Consider the following 27496-nt stretch of genomic DNA (forward strand, 5'->3'; position numbering starts at 1 on the left):
ACTTCCTAATTCAACATTAAAGTAGACTAGTGTGATCAACACTGCAAATTTTTGTCAGATTTTATTTAATATTGCCAAAATGTTTCCCAGATAGGGTTGCAAAGGGGTGGAAAGTTTCCAAAAATTGTTCAGAAACTTTCTATTGGAATCTAATCTGAGGAATTTTGGAAATACTCCAAATTGGAAACTTAATGGGAATTATTTGGAAATTTAGGGAAATATATATAAACTAAAACATACAAACACATATACACGTAATAACCATTATTATAGTTATTATAATGGTGCTAGCTTACATTTAGATATCTGATATTCTGTCTAGCTAGCTACTGTATAAACGTTTTTAAATTATGTCACCTAAGTGTTTTCTCAGTGAGTTTATTTGACTTTACACTGGTATAATGTTGTTGCACTAGCTTACACACAGCACAAGGAAGTTTTACAGACATTTATAGGACATTTGTTATAGGGTTTTGAACACAGCACAAGAGTTAGAACAGAAATTGACAATAGAAATGACATAATGTACTTCACACTAAAAATAACATGGATACATGACATCTAAAATGTGTTTTGTCATTCTGGTTTATCAATATGAACTATTTACTGTCTTCATTTTAGATATGATGGAAGTGAAAGAGGAGAGTCAAGCTGAAGTGGATGAGAAACATCAGATTGTAAAAATAAACCATAATTTTTCACAGAAAGAAACTCTGAAGACAGAAGACATAAAGTGTGAAAATAGTTTCAGAGAAGATGAACGCCCTGAAGATCACAAGAGGACTCACAGTGAGGAGAAACCTTACACATGTCAACAGTGTGGAAAGAGTTTCAGAACAAAAGAGAACCTTAGATCACACATGAGGACTCACAGTGAGGAGAAACCTTTCACATGTCAACAGTGTGGAAAGAGCTTCAGAAGAAAAGCTCACCTAAAAGATCACAAGAGGACTCACAGTGAGAAGAAACCTTTCACATGTCAACAGTGTGGAAAGAGTTTCAGAAGAAAAGATCACCTTAAAACACACATGAGTAATCACAGTGAGGAGAAACCTTTTACATGTCAACAGTGTGGAAAGAGTTTCAGAAGAAAAGATAACCTTAAAACACACATGAGTAATCACAGTGAGGAGAAACCTTTCACATGTCAACAGTGTGGAAAGAGTTTCAGAACAAAAGTTAGCCTTAACTTACATGTAAGGATTCACACCGGAGAAAAAACACACGCATGCCATCACTGTGAAAAGAGTTTTAAAACTGTCGGTGATCTTAACAAACATTTGAGGATTCACACTGGCGAGAAACCACACGCATGCCATCACTGTGAAAAGAGTTTTACAACTGTCGGTGACCGTAACAAACATTTGAGGATTCACACTGGAGAGAAACCATACACATGCCATCACTGTGAAAAGAGTTTTACAACTGCCGGTGACCTTAAGAAGCATTTGAGGATTCACACTGGAGAGAAACCTTACACTTGTCAACTATGCAGAAAGAGTTTCACCTTTAACTCAGGCCTTTTCCAACACATGAAAACTCACAGTGGGGAAAAGCTACACGCATGCCATCACTGTGACAAGAGTTTCCTAGATAAAGTTAAACTTAAGATACACATGAGAATTCACACTGGAGAGAAACCATTTACATGTCATCTGTGTGGAAAGAGTTTCACAATAAAAACTACCCTTAACGTACACATGATGATTCACACCGGAGAGAAACCACATCCGTGCCATCACTGTGAAAAGAGTTTTGTAACTGCATGTAACCTTAGAAAACATTTGAGAATTCACACTGGAGAGAAACCTTACACTTGTCATCTGTGTGGAAAGAGTTTCGTTACAAATCCCAACCTTAAAATACACATGAGGATTCACACCGGAGAGAAACCACATCCATGCCATCAGTGTGGAAAGAGTTTTACAACTGCAGGTAAACTTAAGACTCACATGAGAAGTCACACTGGAGAGAAGCCTTACATATGCTCTCAGTGTGGAAAGAGTTTTTCTGCTGAAAGTAACTTTAAGATTCATGCAAGAATTCACACTGGAGAGAGAGCGTTCACTTGCCATGAGTGTGAAAAATGTTTCAGAAGTAAGAGTAACCTTATAACACACATGAAAATTCACAAAGGAGAGAAACCTCACGTGTGTTTTCAGTGTGGAAAGTGTTTCAGTATGGAGTGTCAACTTAAGAAACACATGATAACTCACAGCGAAAAGAAACCTCACGCATGTCTTCAGTGTGAAAAGAGTTTTATAGATAAACGTGGACTTGAGACTCACATGAGAACTCACACTGGAGAGAAACCTTACATTTGTCCTCACTGTGAAAAGAGTTTTACAAGTGAAGGCACTCTTAGATCACACATGACAGTTCACACAGAAGAAAAAACTTTCACATGTCATCACTGTGGAAAGGGTTTTACAGTAAGACGTGACCTTAATGATCATGTGAGAATTCACACCGGAGAGAAACCATACGTGTGTCAACAGTGTGGAAAGAGTTTCAGGACAAAACCAAACCTTAATGCACATTTGATCACTCACACTAAAGAGAAACCGTTCACATGCCATGAGTGTGAAAAGAGTTTCAAAACAAAAGCTAACCTTAAAAAACACGCAAGATTTCACAATCAGTAGAAAACATTCATGTGTCAACATTGTGGATATGGCAACAAAGTTTAGAAATCAGATGAGGTCTTATTAATAAAACTGTCTGGAGGATCCTTACTCAAAGTCTACATGCATACAAAAGCCAAAAATGGCGTATGGCAAAAAAGATTGGGACCGTTTCTCATTTTGTGTTCTTGTGAAACATCATCAATTGCAGCCCAAGAACTGTTCCAATTCCAAGTTCACATCAAGTCAAGTTCACATAACATCTCAATGTGTTCTTGATCCACTCATTTTATCGAGAATGCATCAGGAGGTGACTTGTGTGGACTTACGACAGAAAAGTTTCCCAGAATGCATTTCACATCAACGGCAGTGGAGCTTAAAGTCTGCACAATATTTGAAATATTACTCTTTTTGTGTCATAAAATGTAGCCGTTTAGTCGAGAATATAGATGAATAAACTTCAAATCCGTGGTCAGTTAGTAAAGATAGCGCCTATATTAACATTTCCTCTGAAAATTTTGGATATTTGAGTTCAAGTTCATCCTCGGGCAGTCAGCGCCGTGTACAACGCCCAGAGCAACCTCATCTCTGCAAGTCCTTCTGAAATTTGCCACTGTCTCAGTGCAGCTGCTCTGCCCTTCAGTCTCATCAATTAATTTTTGTTTATTATTCATTTGAAGTGTTATTTGTTATTATCATAACATGAGAGTATGGGGATAGACTCTCTTTTGTAGCGAGCCAGTTGATGAATTGCAGTTTAAGCTGGGTACACACCAAAAGATAATCGGGCTGATTTGGGGCTGACCCCCCCCTCCAACAAACTATCATATTATGTTTGGAGTGATTTGGTTCGATAATAAGTATCTCTGTCTTATTGGAGTTTAGCATAAGGAAGTTATGTGCAATCCAGTCCCTAATATCGCTAATGCAGTCTGTTGGCTTAGAAAACTGTTGGGTTTTGCTAGATGTGACGAGATGTAAAGCTGGATATAATACACAAAGCAGTGAAAACTTATGTTATGTTTCCTGATAATGTCTCATAGAGGTAACATATATAACGAGAATAGGATAGGACCTAAAACGGAACCCTGTGGTACGTCGTGTTTAACCAGGGATTGATATGACTCTTCCTCATTTACATAAACAAAGACCACAGATACCAACATAGTTTTCTAGTCTGTTGAGTAGGATTGTGTGATCTATTGTGTCAAAGGCTGCTCTAAGGTCTAGTAATATAAGAATTGAGATTTCACCACGATCGGATGTTAAAAGGAGGTAATTTGTAACTCTAATTCTGATTGGAACTTTTCATATGTACCATTATTCACTAAGAATGTGCATAGCTGGCTTGTCACTACTTTTTCTAATACCTTAGAAAGAAAAGGGAGATTTGAGATTGTTATTAAGATCTCCCTGGTCAAGGTGTGGTTGTTTAATGAGCAGTCTAATAAATGCTAGTTTGAAAGCTGTCTAGCGATGAGTTAAAGATATTTAGTACTGGGTCTGACACTACAGGGAATACCTCTTTTTAAGTAGTTTTGTGGGAACGGGGTCTAATATACAGGATGATGATTTGGATGATGTTACTAATTTAGACAGCTCTACTATTGTATAAGGTTGTATAAGGTATATTGTATAAGGTTTAAATGACTCAAGATGTTCGTATGGTAATACGACAAACAGTGGCTGTTTGCGTAGCTTCGAAGTTTTCCCTAATAACAGTAATTTTCTTAGTAAAGACGTTCATGAAGTAGTTACTATTGTGTTGGAGTTTGCTATTGGTTTCTGTTTGTTCTTTGTTTCTAGTCAGTTTTGAAACTTTGTTAAACGAGGGTTGTTATGATTTTCTTTAATAAGCTTGCTGAGATAGGTAGAGACAAGGCAAGCATTAGCCAGCACTTTAAGTTTGCATCTAATGTCATGACGCTCTGGCTCCCGGTATACATTCGACTATGGTGGCTGGTGTCTCAATCTTCATGTTGTTGAGAATAGAATCACCAATAACCAGGGCACTTTTAACAGACATATCAGCAGGTGTATTGCTGAGGGAGGAGAATCTGTTAGAAATGACTACTGGAGCGTGAGCTGGTGGGCCCCGGGTACGACTCTGCCGCCTGACAGTCACCCAGTTAGTCTGCCACCTTGACTCTGATGTCAGAACCGAGCCATGTGTATTACACCTAACACTAGAGGCAACCGAAACAGTGTTTGTAACATTAGCGTTCTTACTGTCCTCAACTAGCGTTCGGATGCGCGCTTCTAGATCTGCAACCTTCTCAGTCAGCCTTACTACTTCAATACACTTAGTGCATGTAAACCCCTTTGTGCTTACGGCAGAAGCTAAACTGTACATGTGGCAAGTAGTAAAGGTTACAATAAGAAGCGGAGTCTTACTGCTTTCATGCTGGGCGATGCGGTCTCCGTTTATTCGAATGCGGTCCCTAAAGGCAGATTTACAGTAAGCAGACATAAGCAAATGCTACTTGAGCCGGCACCATTTGTTGATGCTAGCGGGCTATATGCTAACACTGGGTGTTTACTAGTGATAAATCGTTTCGCTTGGTAATACTGTTCAATAATCGTCACGGTAAAGTATTCCTAAGATAAACTAATAAGTTATATTATATAGATGGGAACAAGATAGTAAGAAAATAAGATTTAGATGATGAACACGACAGAGCTCCAATGCACGCAGCAGCGTTGCGTCTCTCTCTCTCTCTCTCTCTCTCTCTCTCTCTCTCTCTCTCTCTCTCTCGCGCGCGTCTCTCTATTGCGTCTCTCTTCACTTACTTGTCTCCACAACACATGCACATTTAGGCTTTCTGCCTTTGTGACAACCAGAGATGTAAAAAAGCAGTCCAGTGTATTTAATGACATTTCTTTATGCCCGTTGTTTGTTATCTTTGTTTACTGTAAAGTCACGTTTGGACCGAGAAACATTGCAAGATTTTGTGTGATTTCCTGTGTTCACAGTCGAGCGTCTGCCGTCTGGTTGAAAATCTGTCCGTGTATGGTGTGCTGTCTTTGTCACATCATTGCACACCACAATCTATAGGAGCAAAACAGTTAAATCTAGGATTTTTATCCTCATGTTTGTGGTCTATCACATTTTGAAACTCTTATGATGTAAAATATCTTTTGGTGTGTACCCAGCATTAAATCACTTCCATATTGCCCCTCAAAATGCTTGTGTTGCCTGAACCACATTCAAGCAAGGTTTTTGCATTTTATATATATATATATATTTTTTTTTACAAAAATAAATTAAAGGGGACATTTCACAAGACTTTAAGATGTCAAATAAATCTTTGGTGTTCCCTCGAATGCGTATGTAAAGTTCTAGCTCGTAATACCATATGAATAATTTATTATAGCATGTGTAGGATTGAAATAGGAATTTAGGAATTTAGTTGTAGAATTTGTAAGAATTTAGTACTCTGTCACAACTTTTCACAACCCCCATTTCCGTCCTGTACCATCTGCATTCCTGTGCTTACTGATACTGAACCAAGAGTATTGGCAGAGCTCTTTATTCAGCACATTGGGGGTTAAAGGTGGTCTTCTGATTGGTCAGTTTGAATGTATGATGTTAGGTTTAGTCACATGGTCAAGGCAAGGGCATAAAAGAATATGTTTGGTGGGTCTGCTCTCTCTTATTCCTCTTCTTATTTTTTGGGTTGGTCTCCATGAGCTCTGGGGTTCAGGCCATTAGGCCTAGATTTCAGTTCTCAGTGGTGATTCTCTTTTTTCTAAACTTTATTTATTTCTCTGTTCTCTATACTATCAGGTAATATCTCACATACATTGGAAACAGTTAATTGTATGTATTATTTACCATGTCATGCATTTATAATGTAACCATTTCAATTGTAAATTAAGTCAGTACTGTTATTAAACTTTTTCATTTATAAATCTGTTCTTTAGTTTTTATGTTAATACTTAAACGCTATATATTGCAAAACAATATATTTATATTCTAGCAATGCTCTCCCACATATTTTGCTATCATAACTGCACTTATTTCCATCATTGGTATTAGTTGCAGAATGGTGATAAATGACAAGAAATAGTTTTACATCATCTTGCTGTTAACATTTCCCAGTAATTTCAGCCTTCCTACAGACTGAACCACTGTAATGAATCCACACTTACACAGGTTAAAATTGCCACTTTGTAGGTTTGAGCAAAATTGTGCTGTTTTTGTCCTTTTAAATGCAAATAAACTGATCTCTGCACTAAATGGCAGTGGCATGGGTGGGTAGTGCAGATTATGGGTTGGTATTATTATAATAACATCCCCTTCTGACATCACAAGGGGAGACACATTTCAGTTACCAGTGTTGAGGGTAACGAGTTACAAAGTAACGGATTACAGTAACTATATTACTTTTTTGGGTAACGAAGTAAAGTAACGCATTACACTAATAATATTGGTAACTACACTACTAGACCAGTGGTTCTCAAATGGGGGTACGCGTACCCCTAGGGGTACTTTGGGGTACTGCAGGGGGTACGTGAGAGAAAGTGGAAACTGACATTTAGGAATAAATTAATAAAATCAGTAATTCATGATGATAGTATTTTTATATGACATTAGGACTACACACAGATGCATTAAAAAAATTATAAATTTAAAGCACATTGTACAAAATGCATGTGCGAGTTCAACCTGTTGACCTTGTCTGGCGCATGCACAAGGTTTCAGTTCAGCAGCTTCAGCAACGGAGATACACGGAGTCTGCTCCTGTTATCATTTCATACTTAAAGTTTACTTTCTTTTGTGGTGTTGCTGTGCGTATATATATATATTCAAGTAAGTGACATCTGTCAGTGTTGTAAATATGTTTGAGTTTTATTTAAATGTACCTCATTAAATCTTCCATAATAACCTTGGGAAAGCAGCTGTATTCCACACAAATTCCTACAGGTAGCTCGCGTCTTAATTGAAGGTAGCTCGCTCGTGGGTTTTATTTATTTTCTGTGGTTATGGCGCATTTGGATGTCTGGTTATATATATATATATATATATATATATCAACTTTATTCAAGACACAAAGGTCCATAGAGACAACACTATACAAAAATAAAACATACAAAACATTAAGAATGAAGCAAATAAAGCATCATTAAAACATATACAGGCTACGGGTCCAATGTTTCCAAAAGCAGGACGTATACCTTGTGTCACTCTTAGAAACATCAACTAAGGACACAATAATCATATTCTTAGATCCTGTTAGTCTGCACATGAATCTATACATAAAATTTCTTAAGACAGCGTTAAAAGTGGGCACATTATTAGACACAAACATTGCACTGGCACTACTCCACCTAGGAATTTTAAGCACAATTCTCAGTGCATCATTATAAGCCACTTGGAGTTTTTTCATTTTTGACTCACTAAAATTACACCACAGGTGGGACGTGTACAATGGAGTGCAATAAGTTTTAAAGAGTGAGATTTTAACATCAGGAGTGCACATGTGAAATTTGCGTGCCAGCATGTTTGCCTGCCCATACAGTTTTCCACACTGACGCTGCAAATCATCATCATCACAGAGGTCATCTCTTATCACATGTCCCAGATATTTAACTTTCTTTACAACCTTTAAAGGTTCACCTGCCAATGAAAAAGAGGGATAGGCACACTTCATATCCTCTTTGGTTCTGGCGATTAATACCACACTCTTCAAAGAGTTAAATTTTATATCAAACATAAGTCCATATTGAGAACATATTCTAAGAAGTTGCTGCAGACCAGCACTGGAAGGAGACAGTACCACCAAATCATCAGCATAAAGCATATGATTGATGAGACTATCCCCCACCAAGCAGCCAGTTCTACAGCACTTCAATTCCCTTGATAGGTTATCCATATACAGATTAAACAGCAGCGGGGACAGAATTCCTCCCTGCCGCACTCCATTAGAGACATAAAAGGGTGTTGACAAACTCATCCCCCACCTAACTTGCATAGTTTGGTGAGAGTACCAGAACTGCAGAATCCTGATTAAGTAAGAGGTGACAATGCGATCATATAGTTTACCAAACAGTTTCCCATGATTGATACAGTCAAAAGCCTTTGAGGCATCCAGGAAACACATGAAGACTGTGCTATTGCGTGATCTGTACCTATGGACAATTTCTTTAAGTGCATAAATACAGAGATCAGTTCCATGCTTGTTCTTAAAACCAAACTGATAATCTGTCGACACTAAGTGTTCTGCAAGCCTATCCATAATAATCCCTTCTAGTACCTTGGAGAGTATACTTGCAATTGCAATAGGTCTATAGTTATCTATACTAGTTAATTTACCCGTCTTGTTTTTAACTACAGGTACTAACAAGACAGATAACATGGATCCAGGAAGTATGCCATGCTTCATTAACCCAGAAAAACATAAAGAAAGTAAAACTGAAATATTTTGGCTAGCATATTTCAAATGTTCTCCTGTTATTCTATCCTGCCCACAGGCTTTATTCATTCTAAGCTTGTCAATAGCATAACATACTTCCTCCGGCCTGATGACTACGTCATCACTGTAAGATATCTCGCCCATGTTAAAAACATCACTCTTCACACAGTTAAAAATGTTCTCATAGTGTCTCCTCCAACGCTCTGCAATGTTTCCAGGTTCAGTAATGCCATCAATACTAGAAGGCAGTGGCATTTTGCTGTTGTTAACCACTTTCACCTCCTTCCAGAACTCATAAACATTATTAGTTTGCAATTTTCTCGCCATAGAGTTCGCCCTCATAGTCTGCTCGTTTCTTTTTATAAAACGCACAGCATATTTGAACCTAGCATTAGACCTTACCTTGTGCTCACAGACTGGGCCATGCCTAGGTTTGCCTGCTAAGACCCAACTTCTAAATGCATCTCTTGCTTCCATATGAACATCATGGACATAGTCATTCCAACCTGGTCTTACAATATGTTGTTTCACCACTTTACTTCTTAGTGGTTCACTTCCATCAACTAAACCTTTTACAATTCTATCATACATTGCACATAGGTCATTATTATGACTTACATTCAGACAATTGCTATCCACACACATAATTGCATCAACAGGTACCTCAATATTTCTCATGTGCAAATCAATCATTAACTTGTAATATTGCAGGTCATCTTCTGTAAGCCTTGTCCAGTCCAATGTCTCACCTGATTTATGGCTGTCACTACAAACAAGCTCAGGTAGACCCTTAACATTTATGAACATAGAGACAGGAATGTGGTCTGCTGTAGCCAAACCATATAGAATCTCAACCTCCTCTATGCAATCATGTGCATCAGCTGTAGATATACAATGGTCCAGCCAGGATGTAGTATGCCAAGCTTCACTCACATGTGTATAGCTATCAGCTGGCAGTAATTCCTTAGTGGATAGAATAACTTTGTTATCTTTGCAGAATTGTGTCAAATGTTGACCAAAAAGTGAATTAGTATCTGATATATCAGCATTTAAATCCCCCATAACAAATATGGATGTATATTCACTTTCCCTTAAGTAAGACCCTATATAAGCAAGCTTATTCAAGTACTCATTTTCATTTTTGTGACATTCATATGGAGTGTATACATTTAAAATTATAAAAACATTCTTATTATGCACCACCTTAATTCCCATGCACCAGTCCACATCTAACCTAATCACCGTGACCAAGGGGTCAAGTTTCTTGTGCCAGAATATGGCCACACCTCCTGGGATCCTGCCACGCAGAATTGTAGTGTTTAGGTCTGTCGTGGATTCCCCTGCCCCATGAAAATCATTATGCACAGTGTTAAGTTTTTCCAAATCTTGAATAGCTAAAAAAGTCTCTTGCAAACACACCACATCAGCATTCTCAAAGAGCTCGTCAATAACAACGCGTTGGGCTCTCGCTCCAGCACCCTGTCCAAGTTGCAGACCACGGGAGTTATAAGACACGACTCTCATAACAGTTTATCATCATTTAACATGCATGGGACGCCCTTGGCTCGGGCGCACTCATCCCTGTGTCAAGAGGTGCTTTAACTCTAGGCTTACGATTCTCATAGAAGCGCCTTACATAGGTCCCTTCTGGCCACAGCTGCGGTGCATACATCTCTGCTACTTCCTTGCATTCAGCTGTAACTTTGAAAGAGCTATAGCGTGTATACTCAGTACCAATCTTCTGACACATCACATCTCTGGAAAGTTGTTCTTTTAGATAACTAGCCAAAGTCTCTGAATCTAGGTCAGGAGCAAGCTTTGTCACAAACACACTCACCAGCTTAGTTGTCACTGCATGTATGTTCCCCACTGCACCAGTTCCAACTATTCCATAGGTCTTCTTCTATCTGGGAGGATTATTGTTCTTGTTCTGTACTGCAGCAGTAAATTGTTTTCCAGAGCGTTGCTTGCGCTTGCCATGCTTAAGTACACTGCTCCATGCAGGGGACATCGCCACCTCAATTCCCTCGCCAACGAACTCCTCAGTGACAGGCAACGCCAAAGATCTGGATACAGGCTCCCTGTGACTTAGTCCTTGGAGCTGGACCTCTTCATTGACCATAGTTGTGGCTGTATTTCCCCTGCTTGCAATGGGTTGTTCAATCACACTCAGTCGTTGGTTAATGTTTGTAGTAATTCCACGAAGATACTCACATTCAGTCGACTGCTTACTCACAGCATTCTTCATGGAGGCCAACTCCACACTTAAGCAATCAATCTTACTAACCAGGCAAGAGACATCAAGGCTATTAAAAGTCACTGATGGTAAATCATCCAAGTTATATGAAACAAAACGAGGAACATTCTCACCAACCTCATTTAGTAGTTTTAGACAACTTTTAACATTGTTGACATCTTTTAGTTGCCCTTTGTGAGCTACACAACGCTGCCCCGTGCCAGGACACAGTTCAAACAAGACCTTCTTGGAGTTTTCAATCCACTCAGATCCAAAGTGATTTACAGCCATCAAGATAATATCATCCTGAGGCACAGTCTTCAGTTTGACAAAAAGGAAGCTTAACAGTTCATCTTCCACTATAGTTTTGCCATCAATAGTGGTGTAAATCTCAGGTTTAATCCTTTGTTTGATAACATGCCGTGCTGCTGTATCATCTGTGGCGGCCATCTTTAAATCTTACAAGCGGTTACAAGCTTGTAATGTAACATGTCTGGAATGGATACCCTCACGCACAAAGACCACACGACCACTTTATGATGAGATCTGGTATTTTAATCTGTTGGTAAGGAGAAATTATCAGGTCAAAACGGGGTAGCAGCTCCTCCCACTCTGACACACAGTGTTGTTTATAGGGAGGACCGCACGTGCATGCGTCCAACAACCTCATGTAGTGAAACTGAGGCCAACGCAAAACGCACGATGAGAAACCCCGGATGTGCCCCGCTGATGACACTCCCTCCCCAAACAGGTACTCAAAGAAAAGTTCCTCTACATTTTAGATATTTAAACAAAAATGATTCAAACGAAATTTCGTGAAGTTCATTACTTCAGCATGAATACACACATATGGAAAGTATAACATTAATAAAAAAAATTATAATTTTAGAAAATAAAAACTTTAGTACAAAAATATATATAAATAAAAGGAAAACTCAAAACAAAAAACTCAAAACAAAAATCTAGTCAAAGTAATTTTTATACCAGTTACATCCTCCCCCCTGAACTTCACAAATTTCGACTATAGGGGATAATATACACTGGACTCAGACCAACTGCTATTTAGAATATTGTGCAACATAATGTTTCCCACTTACAGGGAAGGTAAGAACAGCAGGTTGATCAGGCCCACTGCAATCACCTGCAAAGGGTGCCTTAAACACCATTCATTTATAGATGAAACTTCATCTCAGATCCAGAACAACAGTGTACTGAAAACATTGACTCAAAAGGCACTTTACATTAAAGTTTAAATCTCTCAACAACAAAAAAAGTGCATTCTTACTTTAACAAAGACCTTATAACCCCACCAGCCGGATTCAGGGTTTTGATAGACTGGGTCATATTCTCAATTAACCTGTTGACAGGTTTCACTATCCTGCCCACTCTGGTCCTAACTCCAACCACTTCATGGTCTGTAGTTGGTTCAACATTACCAACAGGAATATCATCATGTATAATCTCTGAAGAAATGCTGTTAGATTCATGAATCAGACCTTCGGTTTCTGGAGCTTCAGAATTACTGTCTCTCTCTATGGAGTCATCCTTTGATGCTGAAGGGACTTCTCCCAACACACCAGAAACTGTATCCACTGACACAATACTACTACTACTACTACTGCTGGGCAAACTCTGCTGAGGGCTCTCATGCACAGCACATTCTTCAACCCAACTGGCAACTCGGTCAGATACACTGGGCTCAATCTCGGGAGCACAATCATTTGCCAAAGAAGTTCTCACACCCATAGACAGTGACGTGCTACTACTGCTGGATGGTACATCAGAATCTTCCAGCTCCAACGGAAGAAAGTTAGCTTGCAGCAATAAGTTGCGGTGAACAGTTTTCTCCTGGCCAGTTTTAGTGTTATGTATACGGTAAATATGGCACTGAGGGTTCAACCCAACTACCCTGTAAGGTGTGGACTCCCACCTATCTGCCAGTTTTCTCTTTCCACGTTCACCTTTGTTGGCCAGGAGAACCTGATCTCCCAAATCAATATCACAGCCCTTTGTTTTCCGGTTGTACAATTCGGCCTGCCGCTGCTGGCTGGCATTGATGTTCTCTTGAGCAACGGTTAGAGCTTCTTTCAGGTCAGTCCTCAACCTCTTTACGTACTTGTCATAGTCAATGACATCACTGTCACCCTCAAGGTTACCAAACATGACATCCACAGGCAGCTTTGGAATTCTGCCAAACATTAGGTAAAATGGGGCATACCCAGTGGATTCATGCACGGTACAGTTGTACGCAAAAGTCAGTGTATAAAGCATCTGAGACCACCTATCCTTGGACCTAGGCGGCAATGCCCTGATCATGTTGCCCAAGGTTCTATTGAACCTCTCGACAAGGCCATTGCCCATGGGATGGTAGGCGGTTGTTCTGGACTTTTTCACTCCTGCGACCTGCAACAGCTCTCGAATCAACTGACTTTCAAAGTTAGCTCCCTGATCAGAGTGGATCCGATCAGGGAAGCCATACACACAGAAGTACTTGTCCCACAATTGCCTTGCCACCTGCCTCGCTGATTGATTACGGCACTGAAAAGCATGAGCCATACGGGAAAAATGGTCAGTAACAACTAACACATCTACGTTATGACCCCTGGAGCTTTCTGCGGTCCAAAAATCAATGCATACAAGCTCCATGGGCCTTGACGTTCTCACACTCTCCAGCGGGGCTCTGCCTTCAGGTTCGGGCGTTTTACTAACGACACAGCGTTGACAACATTTGACGTACCTGCGAACATCATGTTCCAACCCGACCCAGAAGAACCTTTGTCTCGCCAGGTGCATGGTTCTACTTTGGCCCTGGTGCCCTGCTTCATCGTGAATGCCTGTCATCACCTGTGCAACTAAAGACGATGGAACAACATACTGTAACCGTTTCTTTCCTGCCAGATTGTCTTTCCTTACTCGATACAGAACACCATCAACCATCTTTAATTTGTCCCACTGCTTCAAAAGCCTGAGAACTTTATGAATCTCCCCAGCACGCTCACGGCGTGAGGCTCTTTTGCCCCTATTGATGTAAAACAGGACCCGGGACAGGCAAGGATCATTTTGTTGTGCATCTCGAAGTTCATCCAATGACAAAACTGGTAAAGGGCATTGCCCAGGGGGTGACAAATGTTGGATGTCTTGACCTATCAATGAGATTGCTCTGGATTCTACTCCTGCTTCCCAGTGACTATGACCCTCTAACACTGCAGACACCTCAGCACAGGAGAGCGGACATTGGTTTGATGTTACACAGGGAGGGTCATCAGCGCCCTGAAGCCCAGTACTCAGCCTAAATGCTTCCTGCACAGTGTCTTTCCCAAACTGTTCTGCTTCCTTGAGCAGTGAAATGTAAGGTTCAGTCAGCAGTCTCTCGCTGAGCCGGTTAGGAACAAAGGGTTGACGACTCAGAGCATCGGCCACCACATTTTTAGGACCAGGTATGTATTTAATGCTAAAGCGGTATGGCGCCAACTTTGAGATCCATCGCTGTTCACACGCGTCGAGTTTAGGCTTTGTGAGGACATAAGTTAATGGATTGTTATCCGTCCATACGACAAATTCACTGCCTTTCAGCCAGTGACTGAATTTGTCACAAACAGACCACTTCAAAGCCAAAAACTCTAAGCGATGAGCAGGATACCTGGCCTGGGCGCGGTTAAGAGCCTTGCTAGCAAAAGCGATCGGCCGAGCTCTAGTCTCACCCTCTGCAAGCTGCGAAAGTACGGCACCTAACCCGTCAGTAGAAGCGTCAGTGGACAAAATAAATGGCCGGCTAAAGTCAGGATGCGTCAGCACTACAGAATTTACCAAAGCAGCTTTTAGCTGCTGGAAGGCACTGCTGTGCTCCTCCTTCCAATCCCCAGGGCTCAATTTCCTGAACGCAGCAACACGTTTATCTGGAGGCTTTTTGCCCCTTGGGGCAGCTGTCAATGCAAACAAAGGTTTTGCGATAGTGGAGCAATTCTGGATGAATCTCTGGTAATACAACACCATCCCAAGGAAAGACTTTATTTTCCTTTGAGACGGGGTTACCCCATCCTCCATCATCAAATCAGACTCTGACACTGCCGCAATAGCACTGACCTTGTCTGGGTCAGTTGCTACACCTGTACTGTCAATAACATGCCCCAAAAACCGCACGCTTCTCTGAAGGAAATGACACTTTTTAGGAGCTAATTTTAACCCATGTTCACGTAGCCTACTGAACACCATCTCAAGTCTTTTGATGGCCTCACCCTCGTCCGGGGCATACACAAGTAGGTCATCCAGGTAACAAAGCAACGTCAGGAAATTTTGGTCGCCAAAGATATTCATCATTAGGCGCATGAAGCTAGCGGGGCTGTTACAGAGCCCCTGCGGCAGCCTGTTAAATTCGAATAGGCCCATTGGCGTTGTGAAGGCCGTGAGCTTCTTGTCCTCCTCCGCCATGGCAACATTATAAAAGCCGGAGGTGAGATCCATTACACTAAACAAAGCATTCCCACCCAGGGCCGCCAAGCAGTCTGCTTGGTGAGGTAAGGGGTGAGCGTCCTTAATGGTCCGAGCATTAAGCCAGCGGTAATCAACGCAAACGCGAAGTTCACCGCTCTTCTTCCATACAAGGACCAGTGGGGACGCCCACTCACTACAAGACTTCCTAATGATGTCTTGCTCCTCCATCTCCGAGAGCACCTTCCTCAAGGTTTGATATTGGGCCGGGGGGACACGCCTATACGGAAGCCTAAAAGGGTGGTTGTCTGATAAATGAATCCTATGGACAAACTCTTTGGCCTTACCACAGTCTAGCCTGTGTTTAGAAAACACATCCTGATACTTCTGAATCAGCTGTAGAAGCTGATCCTTCCAGTACGGAGTGACTTCACAGGACCCTATGTCAAGGTCACCGAGGCCAAGCTTTTGCAGTACACTATGTATATCAGAAGGGGGGCTGCATATACCAACAGTAGAGGAGACAGACTGACTCTGTACATTCACAGCCTCTCCATGACTATTTCCAAGTTGCACATCCAAGTCTTCAACTGCTAAAACAGGAGACACATCTGCTATTTTGGCATTACGTCTCAAAGTGAGCGGTTTATTAGACGGGTTAATAACCTTAACCGGCACCCATCTGTCACCTGGCAGTGTGGCTATAACACGCCCGACAAGAACACCCTTCTTGTGAGTCTGAGCCTTAGGTGGTTCGACCAGCACAGCACTGCCCACAGAAACAGAAGAACTGGCGGGAAGCCTTCCCCACACAAGGTGCTCCTGACGAGGTAGAAGTGTGACAGCTTGAGTAAGCTTAGCGGTACCGATGACGGTTGGGATGGTACTGCCCTGCCATCTGTCATGTCCAGATAACATATTCAAGAACCTTTGGATCTCTGGTTCTCCTGTAGGATTTGGCTGATTCATGACACGCCAATAGCTTTGGGACTGCTTAAGTTGACTAAGAATGTATTTGATGACGTTAGTACCGACGATTAACTGGTCTTTTTGTCCTGGTACAACAAGGGTTGGTACAACAACTGAGTGGTCATATACATGCATTTTTAGCTGATAGATGCACTTGGGCCTGACCCGAACGCCACCACAACCTACAAGTAAAATATCAGTGTGGGGCTGATCAGACTCAAGGGTCCCACATGCATCTAGCAGCTTGCACTCCATTTCCTCGCTAATGGTACATGCCATAGAACCAGTGTCCAATAGGCCCTGGCATATGACTGTATCATTAACCAACACATCTGTATAGAATAAACTGTCAGCTTTTTCCAGTTTTGCAATGCTCTGGAACAAAACAATGCTGCTACTTGACTCAACTTGACAATTGCTGCTATAGATGACCATCGGATCATCTTCACTGGTGAGAGGCTGACTTTTAGCACTCACACCGCCCTCCCCCCAATGTGAGTGATCTAGTTTCCCTGATCGTCATTGGCTTGGGCCATGTCTTGCCCAGCAGCCCTGTGACACTGCTTACGCTGATGCCCAAACTCTAAACAATTAAGACATCTCTTTTCCCTCATGCAGTGCGAACGGGTTGAATGAGATCTGTCTCCACATACTGCACATGGGGAAGCTCGATACCACTGAGACGGTTGAGGCTTTGGTCCTGGAGCAGGTAAGGTGGTGCGCTCGAGCACCCTCTCTAACATCTTTAACACACGCTCCAAAGTGCCAGATTCCACAGATTCGTTTGTTTTAGGGTGTGGGCTTGCAGCACATGCTGCAGAGTTTACACCTACATCTTCACTTCCTACTGTTACCTGAGTGCTCACAGGTCCTTTAACAACAGCAGCCTGGTTTACTGCAGCTTTAAATGCAGAAGGAAGCTGCCTACGAGACCTAAAGTCCCTTTCATGCTCATCAATGGCCTCTTGGACCTCTTCGGCGGACCATTTGCTTATGGGCTTACATCTAAAGACACTGGCAAGGTCAGAATTAGGGCAGTTCCGGATAAACATCATTACAATCTCCGAACTCATATTCTCCATCTTACCACCACATCTTTTCAGGTGAGCATCTGCTAGCTCGGCTACTTCATTCAACCTGACCCAATAGTCAACAGGGCACTCATTGTGTTTTGGCTGTGTCGCATAAAAATCAGCTAACGGCTGGCATGAGCCAGGGCTCTCACTAAAATAGCGACGCAGTACCTCGTAAACAACTTCAGGGCAGAGTACTGCAGCCGAGCTGCTTTTTAGCTTAACCTTAACAATGCTCTTTGCCCTACCACAAAGGTGATTAAGTATCTCTTCTACGCTGTCTGCCTTGTTGCAGCCCTTTTTGGACAGAAATACTTCCATCTGTTCAATCCACTCCAGGATGGTACACTTATCACTACCATCCCCTCTGAACATTTGTGGGTCTTTAATGTCAGCTTTGACTATAAGGTTTAGCTTGGACAGATCAAGATTCGGTGATAAAGGCATTGTCATTGATGGAAGCTGCTCAGACGATGGAGCGGGATCAGGTAATATTGAGGCTTGGTTTGTCAACAAACGCGTAACAATAGAATCGCCTATTTGACTTCCAAGCTCACCAATGAGATCACGTAGTTGCTGTGTAACATTGTCACAACCAACATTGGCAGGCGTGGATGACTTTGGTTCGTTTATCTTGGTGTAGGGCGGAAACGAAGCAGTCGCAGAATCATAAACCAACATGCGCGGTTTACCAACTTTAGGCTCGTCAACTCCAAGAACGCCTCGACCCCTGCCAATGTGAGGTGTTACAAAACTTCCATTAAACCCTCCTTCTGCCATAATACCAGTGGTAAGTAGTTACAATGGAAAACATACACACGCACAAAAAAATATCTTCACAGTTATCATATGCTTTAAGTCAAATGAAGGCAAAAACGGGAAACAAATGGATAGAAAGTCCAATATGTGGTGTGGTGAAGTGAGATTTCAATGACTGAGTTCAATTACTGAATTACTGTCAATGTCCAGACACTGATACCGGAATGTCAATGATGAAAATGCTTCGGACGTCGTTTTCTGCGTTGTGATCCTACGTCGTTGAACCCCAGCGACCAGCTGCAGCGGATCTAGTGCATCCGGGTCACGGCACCAAATTTATGTAACATGTCTGGAATGGATACCCTCACGCACAAAGACCACACGACCACTTTATGATGAGATCTGGTATTTTAATCTGTTGGTAAGGAGAAATTATCAGGTCAAAACGGGGTAGCAGCTCCTCCCACTCTGACACACAGTGTTGTTTATAGGGAGGACCGCACGTGCATGCGTCCAACAACCTCATGTAGTGAAACTGAGGCCAACGCAAAACGCACGATGAGAAACCCCGGATGTGCCCCGCTGATGACACTCCCTCCCCAAACAGGTACTCAAAGAAAAGTTCCTCTACATTTTAGATATTTAAACAAAAATGATTCAAACGAAATTTCGTGAAGTTCATTACTTCAGCATGAATACACACATATGGAAAGTATAACATTAATAAAAAAAATTATAATTTTAGAAAATAAAAACTTTAGTACAAAAATATATATAAATAAAAGGAAAACTCAAAACAAAAAACTCAAAACAAAAATCTAGTCAAAGTAATTTTTATACCAGTTACAGTAACAAATCTTACAAGCGGTTACAAGCGCCTGTGGTAAAGACTGGGTACGTGTTTGACGTCGCGTTGAGCTGTGTAGACCGGCGTATCATATGACATCAGTAATTTAACATGTATGATTCAAAAACAAAAAGATAAGTCGGCGCACCCGCGCCGGACGATCCGCGCAACGCGATGAAGCCCGCGGCGCGGCAACCGGACGATCCGCGCAACGCTGTGAAGCCCGGGCCGCGGCAACCGGACGATCCGCGCACATCTTGAGTCGAGGCACTATGGTTAAAATGGATGCCGTCATTTTCGGATTCATTTTTGATTAAACGAAAATACAGTCGTCACAAGTTCAATATCATCTCATATTTAAACATCAAATGTCAAGAGATACCAGAGAGCCATACGTGACATACATGCACATCCCTATTATGAATCCAAAAGCAGTAAATACTCTATGTTTGGATCATCTTTCTAAATCTGATCTTTAATAAAAAAAAATTTTAATTCAAAATGTGGTATTTTTGGACGAATCCTACCCATATAAGAGGTGATAAAAAAGTATAAATAAAGACAACATGAACGTTTTTTTTGTTGTTTAAAAGGATCTGTTCTTTCATTTGATGTATTGTATGTTTATGTTTAAAGAAAAACATTTTCTGGAAGGTATTACAATTTTGTGAAAAATAAAAAAATGCTGGCACTGGCTGGCAACGTTTTTTTTAAAATGCTGGCGGGGAAAGAGTTCAAATCACAGTGAGTTCATAGACAGGTGTCTATGAACTCACTAATTTAGGTATAAGGTGACACAAGTAGCTCTCGACCACTTTTATTTTTTAGAAAGTAGCTCTCCAATAAAAAAAGGTTGGAGACCCCTGATATATGTTCAGTACTGAGATCATTAACAGTATTTATTGAGACCTGAATCCAAAATCAGGAGCAGGGTCTGCGCGAAATAATAAAAGTTATGAGAGGTGGCTTCTTAAAAGAGGATGCTAAAAAGAAAAAACAAACCAGAGCCTCAAAAATACCACCAGTTTCGTGATGAATACTAATAAGCAATAAACCTGCTCTGGGGCATCAGATATAATAACTGTCTCACTCTCATTTCACTGTATCTCAAAATCAAATGTTGTTGACTGGTTAAGGGGTACTTGGCTTGAAAAAATCATAAAAAGGGGTACTTCAGCCAAAAAAGTTTGAGAACTAGACTATAGGAACGCGCTTTCCTGCGTTACCCAAGCAGTGTTTGCCTGGGTGTTCTGTCTGTTTAAGTGGTGCGTGCATGCGTGTGCCTGTACGTGTGCCGTTGCCATAGAGATTGATTTTGACGTAGCTGCTGGTGCAAAGGGGAGCGGGAAATGAAGACGGAGGGTTTCGGCCACTGGGGCGATATTCACATTACTTTCAGCTTATTGCTCGAAAGGACAAAAATATTTGTGTGAAATGCACACTATGCCCACACGACAAGTGTCTTTCAACTGCTGACAACGCGATGAGCAACCTGTCTGAGCATTTGTAAGCCCAGCATTGCAATACAACACTTGTGGCGAAAGATCCTGCTTACCGGTCATTTAAAGCAGAGGTCCCCAACCAAAGTAATTATTTTATTCTTCTTTAAAACAACTTCAGAATTATCCATCGATCGTAGCACCATGATCAAAATAAACTATTAGGCTAATAATATTTTAACGGCTACACTTTTAACGTAGGTTTGAAAGGAACCTAAACTTGTCAATCATCATTAATCATGGTAAACGTGAGTCTCCGTGCCTCTCATAGGCGGAAATCCTTGGGGGGTCGGGGGGGACAGGACCCCCCCTATCTGAGTGTTGTCCCCCCTAAAATTTCATTAAATTATTTTTTAAAAGGCATATTTTAATGATTTATAATACTTAAAATTGTTGTGTAAGAAGTAAAACAATACAAATGCAAACGAAGCAACAACAAAAAATGTTGTAAACATTTTGATTTCCCCCTCCCTTGCCTCACAGTGGTTTGGTCCACTGCCAGCGCCACACAGTCGGGTGGTTGAGAAGTGTACGGGAGCCGACGCGTTCAATCAGCTATATACCTACAAACCAACGTTTCCCATCACTTATCAGTTTAACCTCATATGTTTTAAAACGGGACTATTTGGAAATATAAACATGAACATATTTTGTTTTATGAGAACAGAAGCAGATAAACGAACAAGAAAACATTTTTATGCATTCATGCAGAGGTGAGGCAGAGCTGAAAGTAACAAATTACATTTACTCATGTTGCTGTAATTAATTAATTAATTAATTAATTAGTTACATTTATATAGCGCTTTTCCAGTGCTCAAAGCGCTTTACATATGAATGGGGGAATCTCCTCAACCACCACCAATTTCAAGTAATTTCAAGGGTTTCAAGTAATTGAGTTTTTATTTTGTGTATACTTTTACTTTTTTGAGTAGGTTTTAAATCTGTACTTTTACTTTTACTTAAGTATGTTTTGTTTAAAGTATTGTAGGCTACTTCGCTACATTTTAAATCATATCCGTTACTGAGTAAAAAAATAAAATAAAAAGCAAGGTGATAAAGAAGCACCATGGATGATTGATTGATGGGCAGGGGGAACGCGCAAAAAGAGCCATGGAGAGGGACGAGACAGACGCGGGCTAATGCAGACCCTCAATTCAATTGTTATGAAAGAAACCCCTGGCCATTGATGCGAAGTGATTGTTTCAGTCAGGTAGGATTCATTCTCTTCAGTACGGAATTGCCGACCGGGTTTTTACCGCTAATTTGCACGACGCGTTTTTAATACATGCGCATAATCCTTTGAGGTCTAGCAGCTTCGCGTCAAGTCAAACAACTTAAGAACGTCCTCGAGAATGCGCAGGTCATTAGACATTGCAGAGAAGGAGACAGCGAGAGAGAGAGAAAGATTGAAAGACATCAGGTCACAGGTCTGGGAAGCTAGAATACAATAAACGTCTAAAGGATAAAAGTATATGGCACTCATCTCATTATATGCTCATTTAAACTAGGTATATAGTTTAATAAATAATGTATGTTACCAGCAATACATCAATTACAACCTTACTATAGTGATTTTATTTACTAGCTGCTGGCCTCATATTATTTTTGCTTCAAAAGTGCAACTCACCTGTAAAAATCATTAAACAATTTCATAACTGTTTCTGAGTTATAAAAAAGCTTTTTGTTTTACTAACTTTTTGTTTTTGCACTTTAATTGTAAAGCTGTTCCTACAATAAAAAACAACTTTTGAGATTTATACCGTAATCCCTTGTCCTTTTTTAACTATACTAGAAACCTCTCCCCGCTGTAAAAAAGTAACTTTTACTCTGAGTAAAATTAAAAATGACTTACTTTTTACTTTTACTTGAGTAGATTTTTAGACCAGTAACTTTACTTTACTTAAGTATAATATTTTATTACTCTTTCCACCTCTGCATTCATGTGTATTAAAATTAAATTTGCGTCCGTTCATAAAGAGAAATGTTTTCTATCTGTACACATTTCCTTGCAAGTACAATTTTGCCTGTATTATTGGTGTCCCCTTCAAATATTGTTCTTGAAAAATGTTATGTTTATTGTCCCCCCAACATTTAGATGAAATTTTCGCCCCTGGTGCCTCTGCGCCAAGCCGCTATTCTTCTGGTATCTCTCCTTCACTGCATTTTTCTTCTCTTCTGTTACTTGAAATTGGGTCTCGAGCCCGACCAAAATTCGAGATGCCTTCGAGAACAGCAAGCCAAGTTCGTTTAGGTTCCATTAATTATTAAGACTATAGGGGCAGGCAAACTAGTAAAAACAATGAAAGTAAAAAACAATCCGCCAAAATATGGGTTTACACGTCTATAGAAAATATACTATAGCCTAAATAAAGCAATTATTAATTTTCCTAATGCATGGTTGTTATCTTTACTTCCGTACATTTTCAGGAGGATTTTCAGCACGTTTGAACTCGAAATTATTTTAAAGCTGAAACCGGTGAAAAAAAGGTTGGGGACCCCTGATTTAAAGGAGTCACTCATCATCAGCCGACCCCCCTAAACCATGTCCATGTATCTATGTGGTAAATTAAGAAAAAGGAAAGTAAAGTAATAAGTAGTGAAGTTACTTTTCAAATGCAGTAACTAGTAAAGTAATCTCATTACAATTTAAAGAAGTAACTAGTAACTAATTACATTTTTTGAGTAACTACCCCAACACTGTCAGTTACTTATCTTTTCAGATGCATGGAGAGAATGGTTTACCAAAACTACGTAGTACTTCCCTTTCTGAGGTCTTTGTGCACGTTCACTTCCGGTGGATCGTAATGCCAGTTCTGCTGGTCCAGATTGAACAGAAAAGTTGTTGAGAGGTACTTAAAGGAACGATGGTGTTGTAGAATTGTAGTAAAGTAAAAGTACAGATAATTTGTTGCAAAATGTAACGAAGTAAAAGTCAAAAGTATGCACTATAGATTCTACTTGCGTAAAGTACAAATACAGGGAAAATTTACTTAAATACAGTAACAAAGTATTTGCACTTCGTTAACTTACATTCCACAACTGCCTAACAGGATTTTAAATACCTAACCTAACTGTGCCGGAAGTGGACATGCACAAAGTTGACAAGTCCCACCCACGAAACCCGGAAGCGTGATAATCCTTTATTCGAAAGCATTATGTTTGCATAACAAGCTGTCTGATCTCACTGTACTTTGATGTCATATGAAAAGCGCTTGGTGCAAGCGATGCTTGCAATTAAACACGCTTATTGACACAAGTTTTTATATAATGGGTATGGTTTTCTAACAAAGTTAGGGTCCGGAGCAAAAATGAAAAACGCATGCCTGCATGATCGTATCACTGTATTATTTACTGCCATGCGAGTCACAAATTAAAAGCTTGCCAGGCCACATGATGCTCACGTGCCGCGCAAAGAGTAAGACTGTTTTAAACAATTACGCTGCAAGAGTTTTTTTAAGTAAATTTAACTTCCCTGTTATAGGCATCTCTGCAACTTTTTTTTTCAAATTCAGTTTATTCCCTTTAATTCTCATATATTCCTGTTAATTCCCATGGAAAGTTGCCAGCCTTGAAAATTCCTGGAGTTTTGCAACACTTTTCACAGATAATGATATTTTTACTACAATATTGAGGTGCATGAGCTCAGATTAATTAGGCCTATGATTAATTACTTCAAAAAAGAAATACAAAACCAGTCCTAACGGAAAGAAAACAAGTTGACAAAAAGATAGAATCCAATGTTTGGTGATTGGAAACACCAGAAGTGTTATATGGTTTACATAGCAAGAGGAGAAATTGAAAATAGAAATGACATAATGCACTTCACATTAAAAATAACATGGATATATGGCATCTCAAATGTGTTTTGTCACTCTGGTTTATCAATATGAACTATTTCCTGTCTTTATTTTAGATATGATGGAAGTGAAAGAGGAGAGTCAAGCTGAAGTGGATAAGAAACATCAGATTGTAAAAATAAACCATAATGTTTCACAGAAAGAAACTCTGAAGACAGAAGACATAAAGTGTGAAAATAGTTTCAGTGAAGATGAACGCCCTGCAGATCACAAGAGGACTCAGAGTGAGGAGAAACCTTTCACATGTCAACAGTGTGGAAAGAGTTTCAGAAGAAAAGTTAACCTTAAAGCACACATGAGGATTCACAGTGGAGAAAAACCACACGAATGCCATCACTGTGAAAAGAGTTGTACAACTGCAAGTGTTCTGAAGAGACATTTGAGAATTCACACCAGAAAGAAACCTTACACTTGTCAACAATGTGGAAAGAGTTTCAAAGTTGAATCTACCCTTAAGATACACACAAGAATTCACACTGGAGAGAAACCGTTCACATGCCATGAGTGTAAAAAAGGTTTCGGAAGTAAAAGTAACCTTACAACACACATGAAAATTCACAATGGAGAGAAACCTCACGTGTGTGTTCAGTGTGGAAAGAGTTTCAGTTTGGAGCATCACCTTAAGAGACACATGATGATTCACAGTGAAAAGAAACCTCACGCATGTCTTCAGTGTGAAAAGAGTTTCATAGATAAACATGGACTTGAGATTCACATGAGAAATCACACTGGAGAGAAACCTTACATATGCTCTCAGTGTGGAAAGGGTTTTACTAGTGAAGTCGCCTTTAAGAGACACATGACGGTTCACACTGGAGAAAAACCGTTTGCATGTCAACAGTGTGGAAAGAGTTTTAGAATGAAATTTGACCTTAATAGACACGTGAGAATTCACACCGGAGAGAAACCATACGTGTGTCAACAGTGTGGAAAGAGTTTCAAGACAAAACCAAACCTTAATGCACATTTGATCACTCACACTAAAGAGAAACCGTTCACATGCCATGAGTGTAAAAAGAGTTTTAAAACAAAAGCTGCCCTTAAAAAACACGCAAAATTTCACACTCAATAGAAACCATTCATGTGCAGGGCCGGAGTGCGACTCATTTTCAGCCTTAGACCGGCCCAATTTAGTTCACGACTGACTATAATATCAGTGACTAATATAACTGACTGATATAATATCAATATCACTACATCTTCAGTAGTATACAGTTTAAGTCTGCAAAGGTGCACCGTTCCCTTGCAATTCATTGCATTTTTCAAATATATAATTTCCAATTCAATGCAAATACAGTAGCCTAAACAATATGATTTTTGCCATAATCGTGCAGCCCTACCATAGTTTAATAGTATTCAAATAAACTTATACTGAAAGGTAACAAATGTGTTTGTATTTTACCCTATATTTCTATTTTAAAAAAATGTTGGGTCTTGAGATTACTTAAGGTGTTGAAAAAGTTGAAAAAGCCCTGTAAGGCTAGTCTTAGATCCTGACCTGAAATGACTGAATCCACAGGGAACAATTTTCTTGTTTGGTATCATTCTAAATGTTTTAATGCAAGTGGTACAATGCTTTGTTCTCTCTGGATAATTAAGGAAGGTTTGCCAAGGGTTGAGGGGGATTTTCTAGATTTAGAAATGCACCCCATGATGCTGTATCTTAGACACACCATCATGTATTTTTATTTTACTTTGAGGAATCTGTAGCCATATCTTCATTTTTGCCAGGTATGCAATGTTTTTTCATTTGTCGTATTTGAATTGTAAATTGGCTTCTGAATTTAGATTTTCCTACCTAGCTAATAAATTATGTTTGATTTTATTTTGTGTTGCTCTGTAAATGTTGACAGATGTTTTAGATTATCTTAAGTACTTAAAAAATTTGCCTTCTGCATTTTATTTTTTTTTTTTTGGCTTTTCCCTCCATTGTACCGAGGTACGAACCGAACCATGACTTCTGTGTACCGTTCCACCCCTAGTATAATGCCAAATAACGTAAGGCCTAACGTGTGTCAAAAAGCAGAAATATATAATGGAGTTTACATTTTTTTTATTGAGAAAACATGATCTGAAAATTACTTTTTTCCCCACTGATGAGCTTTGCATCAAGTAGATTTTTTAAATCTTACAATAGACGATAATGACAATTAATTGTTACATAGTACTGATCTACGATTTGTAGATCATTTTCCTTTTAGAGTCTGTTCGTATGAAGTCGCGCTGGAGTATTCAAGGTGCGTTTTCCATGCATATTCAAGGCTGCATTTTCCATGCGTTTTAGATGGCAATAGACCCTACTGTAAGAATTCTTCTAATAAGTGGTCAGGACTTGGGACATAATCAACTTGGGCATGTAGCGGCAGGGACATCTCCCAACCGCAAATTATGCGACTGGGGCTGGATAATATTGTGCTGGCAGCCTAGGTACAGCAAACTTCAACCCAGTGGCATGACAACACTGGCCCTGTCGGCAAAAAAACAGACCGGCCCACCGGGAATATTTGTTTGCTAGGGGCGTGGCTTGGGAGTGGCCATTGATGTGACTAGTGATTATACTCCAAGTCACGAGTGAACGGTCCAACCCCCATGTCTCTACGATGTTCTGATGCAGAGATATAAGGCTTTGTTTGATCGGTTGCTAGGGTACTGTATTTGTTTGCTAGGGAAAAAAATGCACCCACTAGTGATTATACTCCAAGCCACAAGTAAAGCGGTCCAACTCCCGTGTCTCTACGATGTTCTCACCCGGAGATATAAGGCTTTGTTTATTACGTTGCTAGAGTAC

The 27496-nt window shown here is 40.2% G+C and overlaps 2 protein-coding genes across 2 annotated transcripts in view; both read left to right on the forward strand.

The window, feature by feature from the left end:
• Nucleotides 1-26500, forward strand: part of LOC135768949 (uncharacterized) — a 33747-nt gene extending 7247 nt beyond the window's left edge. Inside the window, exon 2 of the mRNA XM_073813817.1 lies at nt 24765-26500. Within this exon, the coding sequence (XP_073669918.1) occupies nt 24765-25780 (1016 nt within the window). The 3' untranslated portion in view covers nt 25781-26500. The remainder of the gene's footprint in view (nt 1-24764) is intronic.
• Nucleotides 627-5873, forward strand: LOC141281884 (uncharacterized). The gene has a single exon (XM_073813712.1). It carries the CDS (start codon nt 627-629, stop codon nt 2643-2645), a length of 2019 nt encoding a protein of 672 aa, XP_073669813.1. The 3' UTR covers nt 2646-5873.
• Nucleotides 26501-27496: the final 996 nt, after the last annotated feature.

The sequence above is a fragment of the Paramisgurnus dabryanus genome, chromosome 3 (genome assembly GCF_030506205.2).
Source record: "Paramisgurnus dabryanus chromosome 3, PD_genome_1.1, whole genome shotgun sequence".
NCBI classification, from domain to species: Eukaryota; Metazoa; Chordata; class Actinopteri; order Cypriniformes; family Cobitidae; genus Paramisgurnus; species Paramisgurnus dabryanus.

Bases quoted from the DNA above. Each gene is read 5' to 3' on its own strand.
- LOC141281884 (XM_073813712.1), top strand. From the start codon at position 627: ATGGAAGTGAAAGAGGAGAGTCAAGCTGAAGTGGATGAGAAACATCAG.